Here is a 13,438-nt window from a genome sequence, read left to right on the forward strand (position 1 = left end):
CATCACCGCTGAAGTGCACATCAAACAATGTGCAATTTGCATGGTAATTGCAAGAAAACGTACGATTTGCAAAGAATGCAGTGATGCATTTTGCGACGATGGCGTACCAAAGCGACGCCGACGAATGTAGTACCTGTAGTGATCGACATGCCCGAGATGCTGTTTTGTGCATGCGAAACGAATCGATGCCATTCGTTTTAAAAACATGGCCGAGAGGTTTTGGCGCTGGATTCCGAACGGAATAAAAGATTGGGATGCATACTTTCTAAAAGAATGAGAATGCTTCACTGGCAGTCTCGCAAAGTCTAAAGCCTTCAGCTTCTTGGAAGCGAACATTTGCTGGAGTGCACGCGTTGAAATAGTTTATTTGACATGTGTCATATTAGAATGAACATTTCCGCTTAAATCGTGTCAAGTTTTCGCACGTCGAAAGCACAGATTGCTAGAGAGATTTGCGCGTATTGAGTAATGCCGTTAATGTTATGCAATGTTTGAACAGTTGATTGAATGAACGTAGCGGAAGGTTACGTTCTCTCGAGGGGAACATTGTGTTGACGCGTATTGGAAGTTCAGGATGAGTGTCGTTAGTTTTTTATTTAGTTTTAAAATGTTTTTGAACTGTACAAGTTGCGTTTTACATAGCCTTATTTCTTACGTCTTCAAAAGGGAGCACTCGCTCATAAATCATAGCCTAACTTCAGGCGTCAACACCCTTGAACCGACATCCTTTCAAGAATATTTCCACCTACCCAAACAACAAAGGATCGATTTTCGAACGAATAATGAAACAAATTGATTATCGCACACTACCATCGAACCGTCTCGTACGTGGTCTATTGTTTCAGCCAAACTAATGTCGATAAAGAGTTCGAGCTCGAGTGGATAAAGTCACTCCAAAAAGCGGCGAGAACATTGTAGCCGATGATTTCTTCATTTCTGCCACAATCCGTATTCGAACCACGTCCAATGTTACTGGGAATGTTCGTTCGCTGTTTGTGCTTCGGTCTTGGCATCAATGGCCACCACAAAACGCTACACAGGAAGGATGCTGTGTGGGCGGTGTTGCGGGGAGGGAAGAGAATTAATTTTCATTGGCTATCCAGCCCATTGAAACGAGCGATAGGCAGCATACCCATGCAGGAGAAAATGTTATGTTTATAATATTAAATCTCTTAGTGCTTCCAGATCCCAACGTTCCTTCCAACCTGAATTCCCAACCGAAATGGAGCGGATATGTTGAAGAAACGAAAGTGAGAGTGAAAAACACCAGTCAAACACAAACAAAGCGGTAAAGCTCTATTTCCCGTCCGTGGCTATGTTTAGCTTCGGGGCCTGAACGGTACAGAAGTCACTTGCTTGCCTTTAATTTCAATCATTTGCAGTACTTTCGAACCGAATTGCGACCGATAGGGCAGTAAATAAATCACACCTGTCGACCTTCGATCGACTACAAACGGCAAAGCGGCAGGACCCTTTTCACTGATTGTTCAGCGATTTTGTCCATTCCATTCCATTGTTGTTTGGCTGTACGGAGTATTCGGTTTGACTTGGAAGGGTTCCTTTGTTGTGGTATGGTGGCAGTGCAAATTGTGAAAGTTGCTCAGCATCAGACCACGTGGAGTTTATTTACTCCCGATGCTAGTGGGCGATTGGAAAAATATTTGCTTTTGACACACCTCAACCACACGGCGCCACACGGGCACGGATTGTGGTTTGTTAATAAACGGTCTCATTTCATTTCGACAGTATGTTGCTTGTCTGGCTGTCCAGAAGGTTTTTTTGTTGTTGTTCGTCAGAAGACTTTGTTTTGTAGCAATAAATTGATTAGTAGAGAATTTTTCCGATATCTTATTTATATCAATCAAACTATGCTACATGTTTTTAAACATACTTCCATAAAAGCGCCACCGAAGTTATAGCTAAAAGTATTTTTTACAAAAATAACTGTAAAATTAAAATAATTGTATATTTTTCCGTCTGTCTGCGTTATCAACATGGGTGAATGATTTTCGATTGGTACTGATTTGCTCTATTTGTTCGTACGGAATCGTTTTTCAAAAAGCCACCAACCCGTTGGTTTGTATCTTATAAATAAATTTCCATCCGATGAACCATACCGGACAAAAAAAGGGGAAAGGATTTACGACTCTGGCCGGCATTTTTGTAGCCATCCATTTTTGCTTCCCTGCTTCGCTTTTCAGCGCCGCCACGGGTAGCTGTCACCGATTGGGGGTTTTAGAAGTAATCCACCACGAAAGCATAAAGGTATTTTCCGTCGTTTGCTTTGTGCGGTGGACCTTATTATTCCACTAGTGTGTATTGGGGTTCCCAACAGGACGGTGGGCGAAAGGCTATCGCGGATATCCAATGTGTAACTGTCGGTATTTTGGACAAATTTCATCGGGAGCTGCAATTTTCACGGTAAGGAATGGAATTTGCACTTTTGACGTATAATGGCTACTGAAGTAAACGTACAGCATAAAAAAAAAACAAACAACAATAACAATGTTTTACAAACATAGCGATGCTTTGTGTGTCGATCTGTTTAAATTCTTTCATGATATAATTTATGGAAAGGTTGAAGATCTTCACCTCGTTAATTTCATTTGACAGCCTCACTATTTGTCCGTTCTTTTAGAAATTTCTTTACTATTTTACTCGCAAACAAAAGTATTCTACCGGCAACGTAAGAGGTTTACTTGTGTTCACACCAGTCACAATCCTATTATTTTCATGTTTCCTGCTAATGCTTTTACACTCTGTTGCAATTTGAGAACAAAAATACACCGCTCCGATATAAAGCTGAAACGCAATACAAATGCGTCGTTTTCCAACTTTGGGTGTAACGCGTATGAATTATATTTGTTTAATATCATTTGGTTCGTGTTCTGGAAAGCTTTTCATTGGGCGTAGAATTCCAAATTGGTAGAACTTCATGTGAATTTACAACAGCTCAACATCACGCAAGCGCTTCGAATGGATATCATACAGATAATGTTGAGCAAATCCGATAGGATTGATGGGTTTTACTTGAAAGCGAATATTCAGTTCCATGAAGGGATTTAAGCGAAACAATTGTTGAAAGAGGATTACAATGTAGATGTAGATAAAAAATAAATGTGTACCGTTGGTAGGTTGTATTTGTGGAAAGCTTATTTACTGTAAGCAATTGCACTTTGTGTTGCTAATTGCATACTGTTAGGCGAACATCCTTCAAACTTTGAATAGAGTTTGGTAAAAATTATGATGAACCTTGTAAATCAATTGTAATATTGTGTTTAAAATTTGTTAAACCTTATTGTAAACGGTGTCGGCACAGCAGGGCATAAATTAAATAGAATTAGCTAAAATATACACTAATTGTTATGCTTGCAGCAATTGAGGTAATTGAGCGCAGACATTTTCTGCAAAAAGTTTTGTAACACCATTAACCAGAATGGGCAATCAATTCGCCGAAAGGCGTTCCCACCGTACACTCCTCTTCAGTGGACCAACGTTATCCAAATCACGCCAGTAAATACGATCGTTATCGTTTGCTCTATGCTATGCTCATTGGCGTGCGGGATGTACCGCCCCAAACATTACTGTCCAAAAACATTATATTCTATTTTCCACCGACCCTGCACTAATTCAATTTGCAACGCGTGGAAGTATTGGAGTGCGTGCTGAGTTTCATAAATTTCATGAAGTACCGTCGAAAAAGTGTTCGGTTGATTATGAATATTTCCACCGTTTTGCTAATTAGCATCCGGCTGGATGGATGGCGTCAAATCGGCATAAAATTGTGTTAAAGAGTGGATTTAATTTGTTTACAGCGATGATGCTTAGCGAGTGAGGGCATGGGATTGGAAAACAATTTTTTTGCGAAACAGTGGATGCATCTAAATTGTTTACACAATGTGTAAAAATGGAACGAGAGTGTGTGCATTGTAGAACAAACATGGATTTATTTAGACAAAAAGTTCGATAGAAATGCAAACAAAACTTATCGATGGTCCTCCAATAACGCCGATGCGATGAAGCACATTGTGCATGAATTCAGCAGAATTATACTCGAGTTTAAGTACTTAATTCAAACTCGTTACAACTTGTAAATGAGCTTTCCTCTTTTTCTTGATGCTTTCCTAGGAGTGATCCTTCCCGCATTTGTTGATCTGTATCTTATGGAAATAGCGAGCAAAGCGAGAATTATTCGAAGAGAAAACGAAATGAAAAGCGAAGTTTTCTTTGTTTAATAGAAAAACTGGGTGGAAAATGGAGTTGAAATGGAAAATGACGAGCTTACAACTTAGAACAGTCATCAAAAATTCTATAAATATTCAATGTTACCACCTGATAACATTAGCAATGTAAACAACGCTCGTTGGACTTAACAATCCTATATCCGATATATCTTGCCCACAAAAGTTGTGTGGATTTGTTTCAGTTGTGAAAGCTTTTATTTATGCAAATCTCGCGCTTTCAGCTCTCGTTCCGTGGTCCATTTAAACCACTAATCGAGCAAACGAAACGATTTTCACTTACGAATCGTCAATCGTCAACACTGTCCGTAACCGAAACCGCAGCCGTGAGCGTTGTAAATTTGTTGGTCAATTGTTCGGTTGAATGGTTTTCGGTTAGAATCGCATTTGTCAGTAACAATTAAGCCGATGCACAGCGCGGGAACAGGGAAGAGCGCGTGCGGTGTGCTTTTCCAGCCACCGGTTGATTGTGAATCAATTGCCGTTGGCTTCCGGTTTGGCTGCCGATCCGGACCGTTCGTATGTGACCATTCATTGGACAATACCGCAACACTTGTTCACACTTGCGTCGAAAAGCGCTGCGATATGCACGCTCGGTGTGAATTGCCGTACGAGCGAACACACTCCCTATCTCACGCTGGATGTGTGTTTTCTGTACGGAAACAAATTCCACACCATTCGAATGGAACAGGCAGGATTAAAATGTTATCAAACCGGTACGAGTTCCACTGCTGTGGGAGAAAACACATCTCTAAACGCATTCCGGTGCACCAAATGGTTGGATAGTGCGGTGCAGTCAGAACCGCACGAATTGCCCCGCAGCTCAACCATCAGCGCGTAGTTGGTGGAGTTTTAAAAGGGCGTTAATAATTCCCACTCCGTTGTGATGGGGGGAAAAGGGATTTACTTTTTTATCGAGGCAGCCAACAACGTAAACGAATTATTTGATGAGAAGCACAAATTGAGTAAAACATTAAGCATGGGTGGGAAAATATGTAACCAAGCTTATGATTCGTTTTGTAACATCATTTCCGCAGATTTTTTTTGCTATCCTTTTATCGTTATGACAAGCATTTTTAGCATTCTCTAAAGACCGGAAAATTAGTTGCAACAGTCAATGGTTGAAAACAAAGCTGGCGAAAGGGTAACAGGGGACCTAGATGACTGTTGTTTTCGTAGCAGGATGCATGATGCACGCTCTAATTAGCGGGTTAATGGTAGTACCCTCCCAAAAGTACGCCATGTGATGAAGGATTTGTTTTTTAGTTCTTGCATAACTCTTTTCAAACAAAATGCAACGCAACCACTATGTTAAGGCATGTTGTTTTGGGGGTATGTTTTTTTTTCGCTTCCAGTAACCAATGTAAACGAAGGAAAATAAATACACTTCTCCCTACGTGAAATGCTGGCGGCAGATTGGAAACAAGAACGGAAAACGGAAGCCTGCAAAAAACCATCAGCTCGCACTGCTTTCGTACGGGGTGTAAAGGATCAGGAAGTATAATCGTGGATAAAAAGAATGTTCACTACAGTAAACTTAAATATCCGACGGCTATAGGGGTTGCTGGTTTAGCCTGCAACAATGGTGCAAGCGAAAGAGGTATATCCCGCTCTGGTGTGTAATTATCTACCACGTAAACATCCCGGGAGATCAGTACCAAGCCTTACGTTTACTATCATGCTCTGAAATGGATACAACAACTGACGGATGGATTGTGGATTATGTAGATGGAGTTAATTTGAAGCTTCAGCTATTTAAGATAAGCTTGCCCTCTGAGACAATCAACCAAACGAACGAAATTTTTAATATTGTTACATGAATTGTTTTAAAATTATTAGTTTAACATTTATTTCTAGAAAACTTTCTTCTAACAAGTTTATACTCAAAAAGGTGTATTACCAATTGCTCTTGTGTTTTCTTGACGCTTAGCGCCTCAATGTATGCAATTCTCATTCAATTCAAAAGCAAAACTAATACATTACATGTTCACTACAGATTGTTTACAAACAAAGTCATCGCCACGAACATTGCACACATGAAAGTCTAATTAATGAAAATGCGTGCGTATCATCGACGGAATAGCATCATTTGGATTAGACATGACACACCATTAGCTTGAGTATGGTCGTCCCCCTTTACTGGAACGGTACAACAATCATTAACAAATCATCATCATTAGCAGCGATTGTTATGGTGATCGTGTCGCTGCAACAAAGCAGTTTAATATTCTAGCTCCATTACGCGGCCAGCGTTGTGCAATAAGACAGCCAAAGGACCAGGCGTGCGTGCGTCCAAACGACAAACTTTACCTTTACTACGCACCCGAAATGTACACGCTCGTCTCAATTACATCCGGCACGAAGATGCTGGTGACCGTATTCGACCGTACGTCTCGCCATCATAGCCTTCTCCCGCATCTACCCGAAAGGGATCTGTGTTATAGAGCGTGTAAACGATGACACATAGCGTCCTGCCAGGATGGTAGGCAAAACATTCCCACGGACGCAAGAAATCCTGCCCACGCTTCCCCAGAAGGGAATACCCGACGAGATCGTCACCGAGATTTAATCAGAGCTAGGAAAATTGCATACGCAAGCAGGAAGGAACGTGAAGGCGACAACATGATGTTCTGAGCCGGTGCGGTTGAAAACGCCCGAAAGTAGGCTTCACGCTGTGCACTGGGCGCGTTACGGAAACGGGACCAACACTGTGGAAAGCCGTCCCACTGAGATCTTCTCGTTCGTCGGTTACATAAACCCACCAGCCCAGTCCATTTTCCACCGGGCAATCCGGCAATCGAGACAAATAAAACCGAATGAACATGGGACGCTTCTCGCTGACCGCACCACGGTACATTCCGCCAGGGGACCTTAAGGGCTACAGGAAATCTCTTTGCGATGAGCTCCTGGATGGATTCGTCCTCGGTCTGTCATCGGGACGTTTCATTGCCCCTCGTGTTGTGCCTTTGCCTTTGATGATGCTGATGGTTACGACTGCTGGTGGGAATGACCTGTACTGCCTAGTGTTATTATGGTGGTAAAATCCGGAACGCACATGCATTGTTGATGTGTTCCTTTTTCTTCCACACCCTTTTCCCATTCGGTCGGCTAAAACCGGTATAAATATGTCAGTTATCCTTTTGCCAGCTGTAACATGGCTCGTGCCGATACAATCCTAAGGTCGCATTTAGTTGCTGGATTCAGAAGTGTCCCTTCTGAAACGTAAGCACCCTTTAAGAAACCTTCCTGAAAAGTAGCAAAAGGTATCCGTGCCGGGACTCTGTGTGGAAAATTCTTACGTGTCTTGAAAGTTTGCAAAACGTCTTAAGAAAGGTCTATTGAGTAGCATCGTAGGAGCGCAAGTATCCTTCCCCACGTTTGTTTGTTTAGTAGCGTAGCACGATAAGCATGATTAGGTAAGGAACACTCACGCAAAACTTTGTCTGGCGTTGGGTCTAGAGTGCACATCATCTGGCTGTACACACATACTGTGTCGCCTAACTCAACAAGTGCTTTCGGTACAAATCGGTATCATCAGCAGCAGAATCTATAGAAATTGTTTATTGATAGTTTTCCTTTTGCAATAGAGCAGTCTAATGGGCTCGAAAGCACAGACATCGTCAAGCAAGAGAACCATCTGTAAACGTATTCTTCAACGGTTGTTCTCTGCTTCGTCCCATTTGCGTGTTAAGGAGATTGTACGGGTAAAACACCGACTGTTGAACGTTGAGGACGTTTATAAACCGGTTAGCTGTACACATTGTCAGTTTTGTTTCGCTTCCATTTCCTTCGTAATCGTTGTAAGGATGTTATTCTGTGAAGAAGAACAATCTCTCATCTCATTAAATTCAATTGATTGAACGTTTTTTATTCCAACTCGAATGTTATTTGAAGGACATGGACGAATTACAGGATGATGGAATGGGATTTAATTTTAAATTGCATATTCTTATGCTTAAGTGAGCTAAAAAGTAAGTTAAAAAATGTTTGCAGATACTCTCCATTACATCGTTTTAAAGTTGTGTATTATTATTAAATATCGAAACTATTTTATCGCAGCACATCCATCAAAGGAACAGTTCCTCAGTAGCACAAATTTTATATCAAACTGTTTAACACCATTGCTGGAGTGCACATTCAATTTGTCAAAATTCTTACAAGCGACCGCATCACGAACAAATACGTGCCGGTGGCAATCAGTGAAATGAACGAAATGACCCAATTTCGAGTGCGAAAAACTTATATAAAAAAGCGCAGAAAAACTTTCAACAAATTATCTCCCACTTCCGACCGCCTGTTTGGTGCCCTTTTTTCCGCCTGCAAATGACCTCGAATGCCAGCGTTTAGTAAGCGAAGGAAAAATTATGCCAGATTTTTGTGCGCGTAAAAGAAAAAAAACACGCACACACACACCGTGCTGGTCTGGTTGTGGTTGGTGTGCGCGTAAAGCAAGGCATATTTAATCCGGTTTCTTGAGAAAAACGAAAGATGCGAGAAAAAAAGCTAAATGGTACAGATTTCTTCAATCTGTTTTCGAGATAGCCGACCCGTAGTCAGCCGGCTAGCCGGAGCACTAAATTGTTCGCGATAACCAGCGAAATTACGAGGCACTTGCTTCCGGTTGCGGGTTCTTTACGTTGTCTTATCGTGAGAAGGGGGATGTTTTGTTCATCTTGTTTTATTTACTGGCGAATTTCTTCGACACAACGCTGCTGCAGCGTTCTTGCTACGGTTTGGGTGGGGTTTTGCTGCCTGCATTCTTTTGTCTGGCGGACGTGTTGTCGATCTCGTGCCACACTAACTCTACTTTCTTGCTGCACTTGTCCAATCATTCTTTCGCAGATTAAAATCACCCGCACACGATAGCCGCTGGCAGCAGGTGCAGAAGGAGGTGGAAGCAACAGGCTCCTACCATCTGACGGAAACCGAGCTGATCTACGGTGCGAAGCTGGCCTGGCGCAATTCGTCCCGTTGCATCGGTCGGATACAGTGGTCCAAGCTGCAGGTAAGTCACCGACAAGAAGTCGATAGAATTATCGTTTAAACGAACCAAAACACGCCCGAGACAAACAGTGCGGATGGAGACCAATAAAAAAAAATGGCAATCGTTTTCTTCGTACAGGCAAAAGCACAACAGTGGCTTAGTAAAATAAGAGGAGAAAAAAAAACCCTCTTCAACGGTAAAGCACACAAGAGAATGCTACATCAGTTCGTTGAAAACCGAACCCAACGGACATGCAGGACACGCTTGGCAGAGGGTGATAGTTAAAGTGATTAATTATTTAAATTGAGAGTCATAGTCTTTATGTAATTAGCGTACCCCTCGTGCTCAACCGGCACCTAGAAGATAGAAGAGAGCCACCCCGACGATGCCGGTTCTTGGCGAAGACAATTTCCCTGCCACTACTAGGAAGCTCATTGAAAAGCTACAAAATGAAGCAGAAGCAATGAATGGAAATGAAAAGAGAGGGAGAAAGGAAATGAACACAAAAAAAAGCCGAACACCAAGCAAACAGCACGCGCCACCAACGATGAAAGCATGTGCTAGAACTTGGCCACCCGTGCCGAAGGCGGCAATGGGGCCACCCAACAACAAGGGTGTAAATTAAATGATGAAGGAGGAAAAATTAAATTATTTTCATTATCGCCTGCCCTGAGCATGGGACCATGGCGTGTGCACACGTCTTTTCGCACACTGTGGTAGAGAGAAGGAGAAAGAGCGAAAAGAAAGGAACGTAATTGGGTTCTCGAGGTGACGGGTTCCAACCAGTAGCGGAATGGTGAAAAATGCAAAGCAATCTAAACGTTTTGCTGTGCGAAAGATAGCCTCGGTCTGGGGGTATACGGGCGATTGTGGTTGTTTCTCTTGGGTATTGCTACACGCTTTACCATTTCCGGGTTTGGCTTTCGAAACCATGCTCGGTGGAAGTTGCCGCATTTGCGTATGCACAATTAATCATACTGCCACTGCGCTCAGGGAAATAGAGTCCGTGTTGTTCATAGATTGTAAATGATCTTTATAATGCAAGAATGTAACATTGATTTTTATGGGTGATTTGCGATCTACTACTTTGAGTACTTCCGTATGCGATTATAAGATGTTTTTGATTTATGTGAATCGTTAATCTTCGTTGATTTACCTCTTAACCGATCTTCTTTAATCGCGCAGTTTTTCAGATGGAGACGCCTAGCTCTTTGTAGTAACAAACTGGGCGTCTCCATGAACATTAAACGTCTCCATTAAACATAACATTAAACATAATTTACATGATGCATAAAATAGTCAAACAAACTTAAGCATTAGTAAAAATCCTATAGTTAAAACTTAATTTCTAAACAGACATAAATTATTTAGCATGAATTTACTAAACATTGCATCGCAGATAATTTCAACGAAATGCAAAATAATCATAAATGATTCGCTTTCATCAGCATAGTTTTCTCATGCTAATGAATTCATTTGCTTCGGCATGCTTATATTTAAATACTTTTTCCCGAGATAAGCATCCATATTTAGTACAGCAACACCACCTTCCACCTCCATGAATGATGAAGTAGTTGCGCTGGAATGATAACCAACAAATTACACCGGTCAGTGAAATCAACCGCTTTGTTTGGGCCAACTCGAAATTCTAATATCAGCTGGCGAAACGTACCGTAGCGAATGCCTAAACACAAATCCGTTGATGCTCAGAAAAAAAGGAACCAAATGCAACAAGTCCGAACTGTTTTTTTTTTGTTGGTCAGTTTCATTTATTCTAAACCTTCCCTAAACTTCTTGTCATATTTCAGCTTCAGTCGCGCAAGACGAGTGGTCAAAGTTGTGGAACTTAATTAAGTCCTTTGCTGCAATTTCATGCATCCATTCTTCTTTTGTAAACCTTAGTTTTTGTCTCCCGAAAGAAACCGGTTGCTGCTGAAAATGACAAGCCATGTAAACGGTCGGTGGTAGCTAGGTATCTGTATGTGTATCGTCTTGAGCTCCGCTTCACCTTTACCACAAACAAACTGATGGGAAAAGGAACAAATGAAACACCTTCGTTTTAAGATGGAACGGGTAAACTTCTTCTGCCCCAAAATGGCTCACTTACCGGACTTTGTATGCCACCGAGGCAGGAGTAAGCCGGTGTAATTTACATTCGCATAAGATAAACAGCTGGAAAATCGTAGCTGGACTTAGCCAAAGCCGTACAGCAAGGCAGCGGAAGAAGGGAACGGAGTGGAAAACCAGCTGACCACCTGTAAATGTGAGCGAACGTGTTTCGTATTGGGTCAATATCGTTCCACGGGACGAAACAGCTGGAAGCTTTTCCGGGAAAAACGACTCCTCGTATTTCCTGATCCGTTGCTTTGCCTGAAGGTGCAGTTGGGCTAGGGTATCCTTTTGCATAACATCCTACGAAAGGGACAAATCTGAACCTGATGGTAAAGGATTATCCTAGCAAATATACGGCATCATCTCGTCAACCACTGGTTGGTTTGGTTTTAAAGCTAACCGACAGAGGGATATTAAGGGCAACAAATGTTTTAAGCCGGTACTTCGCTTTAAGGAATTTAAAGTCGATGGTACAAAGAAAGCTTGTTCAAAAATATTAGTTTTTATTGTTTGGGAAAACTATTTTTGATGTTTGTTTAATGTTTATTACCAGAAATTAATCTGGAAATCCACTTAAAAATGTATGTTTATTAAACTCAAAATGTGTATTTGAATAATTAAATATTGGTCCTTCAATGAAAAAAGCTCCTACGATCATAACATATGGAAAAACTGGTTTATTTACTTCTGTGCATGATGTTCCTACCCTTCATAAAACCCTGAATCTAAAGATAATCTTTTAACGAGTTTGATGCTAGCAAGCACTAAACGTGCTCAATATACCATGAGCTGAAATGAAATAGCCGGAGAGCTGCACCAGACTGTATTTTCCTGTTTAACCTTTTTATCCGTAATGCACTACTGATTGGCTCATTTCGATTTTCATCACATATACAAGAAACATCAACCATTTACCAACCGGGTGTTACTCATCAATCGGTGCTACAACACCGCAATGCACTTTTGATGCTTACGGAGTATGCTTGCTTTTTCTCCCTTTGGTGCCATTTCCTTTTCGTATCGTACCTTATTCAACCGGATGCCACTACATTACGTTGCATCCGAATCGCAAACACCGGTAACGGTTGGCACGCGAATGCAATCGACTGCATAATCCGATGATCCGATCACAGCTGATGATATGGGCGATCTCGGCACCGATAATACACCGGTGTGTCGGAGAGCACGTTGGAAGTGTACTTACAATTTTTTTCTTTGCCACCACTACCGCACAATATTGCACACTTTTCTCTTCCCGCATCATCCTGTCCCGCTCTGATCCTGTCGTGCTCTTCTCCTTTCTCACCCGTACAGGTTTTCGATTGCCGATACGTTACGACCACCAGCGGTATGTTTGAAGCGATCTGCAATCACATCAAATATGCGACCAATAAAGGAAACCTCAGGTATGCTCCACGTACTTTATCGTTTGTGTATACCGACGTTAATCTTGTGACAGGGCTTGGAAATAAAGCTTGTGCTCGTGTGTGTCTGTGTGTGTATGAGTTGATTTTATTGCTCACGTCCTTACTTTAGCAGGTTCACTGTAGAAATATCTTTTGTTGAGTGGTGAAGCTCAGAATCCTTTCCCTGAGAGACGAGTGTACTTATATTGACACCTCACACACTCGGGCTGTGATTTCTTTCGCTTTTTATAATATAAAATGGAAATCTCGTTTACGACATACCTGGCTAAGTAAGTGTGGAATTGTCAATTTAGCCAATCAAGGGCAGAATATTGTATTCGTTATCTCATGCTGATGGTACTGCTATATGAATGGTAGATTATCGTATAAAAATAGAAAAAATCTATAAGCATTCGCCGTGAGTTATGCAATCGGCATGTCAAAATAAGACTATTTTAGAAAGTAAAAATAGGTCCTCCATTTGATTGATATAAAGCTTTTTAAAATTAGACATCATTAAACGCAAGCCACTACAATTCAATCAACTTTTTATCACATTGACATTGATTCCCACAAACAAAAACGGAAAATAAATACCCCTCTCCCAATTGTCAAACTAGCACCACATGCACACCTTGACCGAATTCAATAGAGCAAAATCGTTGTCACAAGATAATCGAACAGATTCAATTTTT

At 41.4% G+C, this 13,438-nt stretch overlaps 1 protein-coding gene across 1 annotated transcript in view; it reads left to right on the forward strand.

The window, feature by feature from the left end:
* Positions 1–13,438, forward strand: part of LOC128711768 (nitric oxide synthase) — a 49,307-nt gene that overhangs the window by 19,705 nt on the left and 16,164 nt on the right. The window contains exons 3-4 of the mRNA XM_053806654.1: positions 9,084–9,246; positions 12,652–12,743. Coding sequence (XP_053662629.1) covers positions 9,084–9,246; positions 12,652–12,743 — 255 coding nt within the window. The remainder of the gene's footprint in view (positions 1–9,083; positions 9,247–12,651; positions 12,744–13,438) is intronic.

This window comes from Anopheles marshallii, chromosome 3, assembly GCF_943734725.1.
Source record: "Anopheles marshallii chromosome 3, idAnoMarsDA_429_01, whole genome shotgun sequence".
Lineage (NCBI taxonomy): Eukaryota > Metazoa > Arthropoda > Insecta > Diptera > Culicidae > Anopheles > Anopheles marshallii.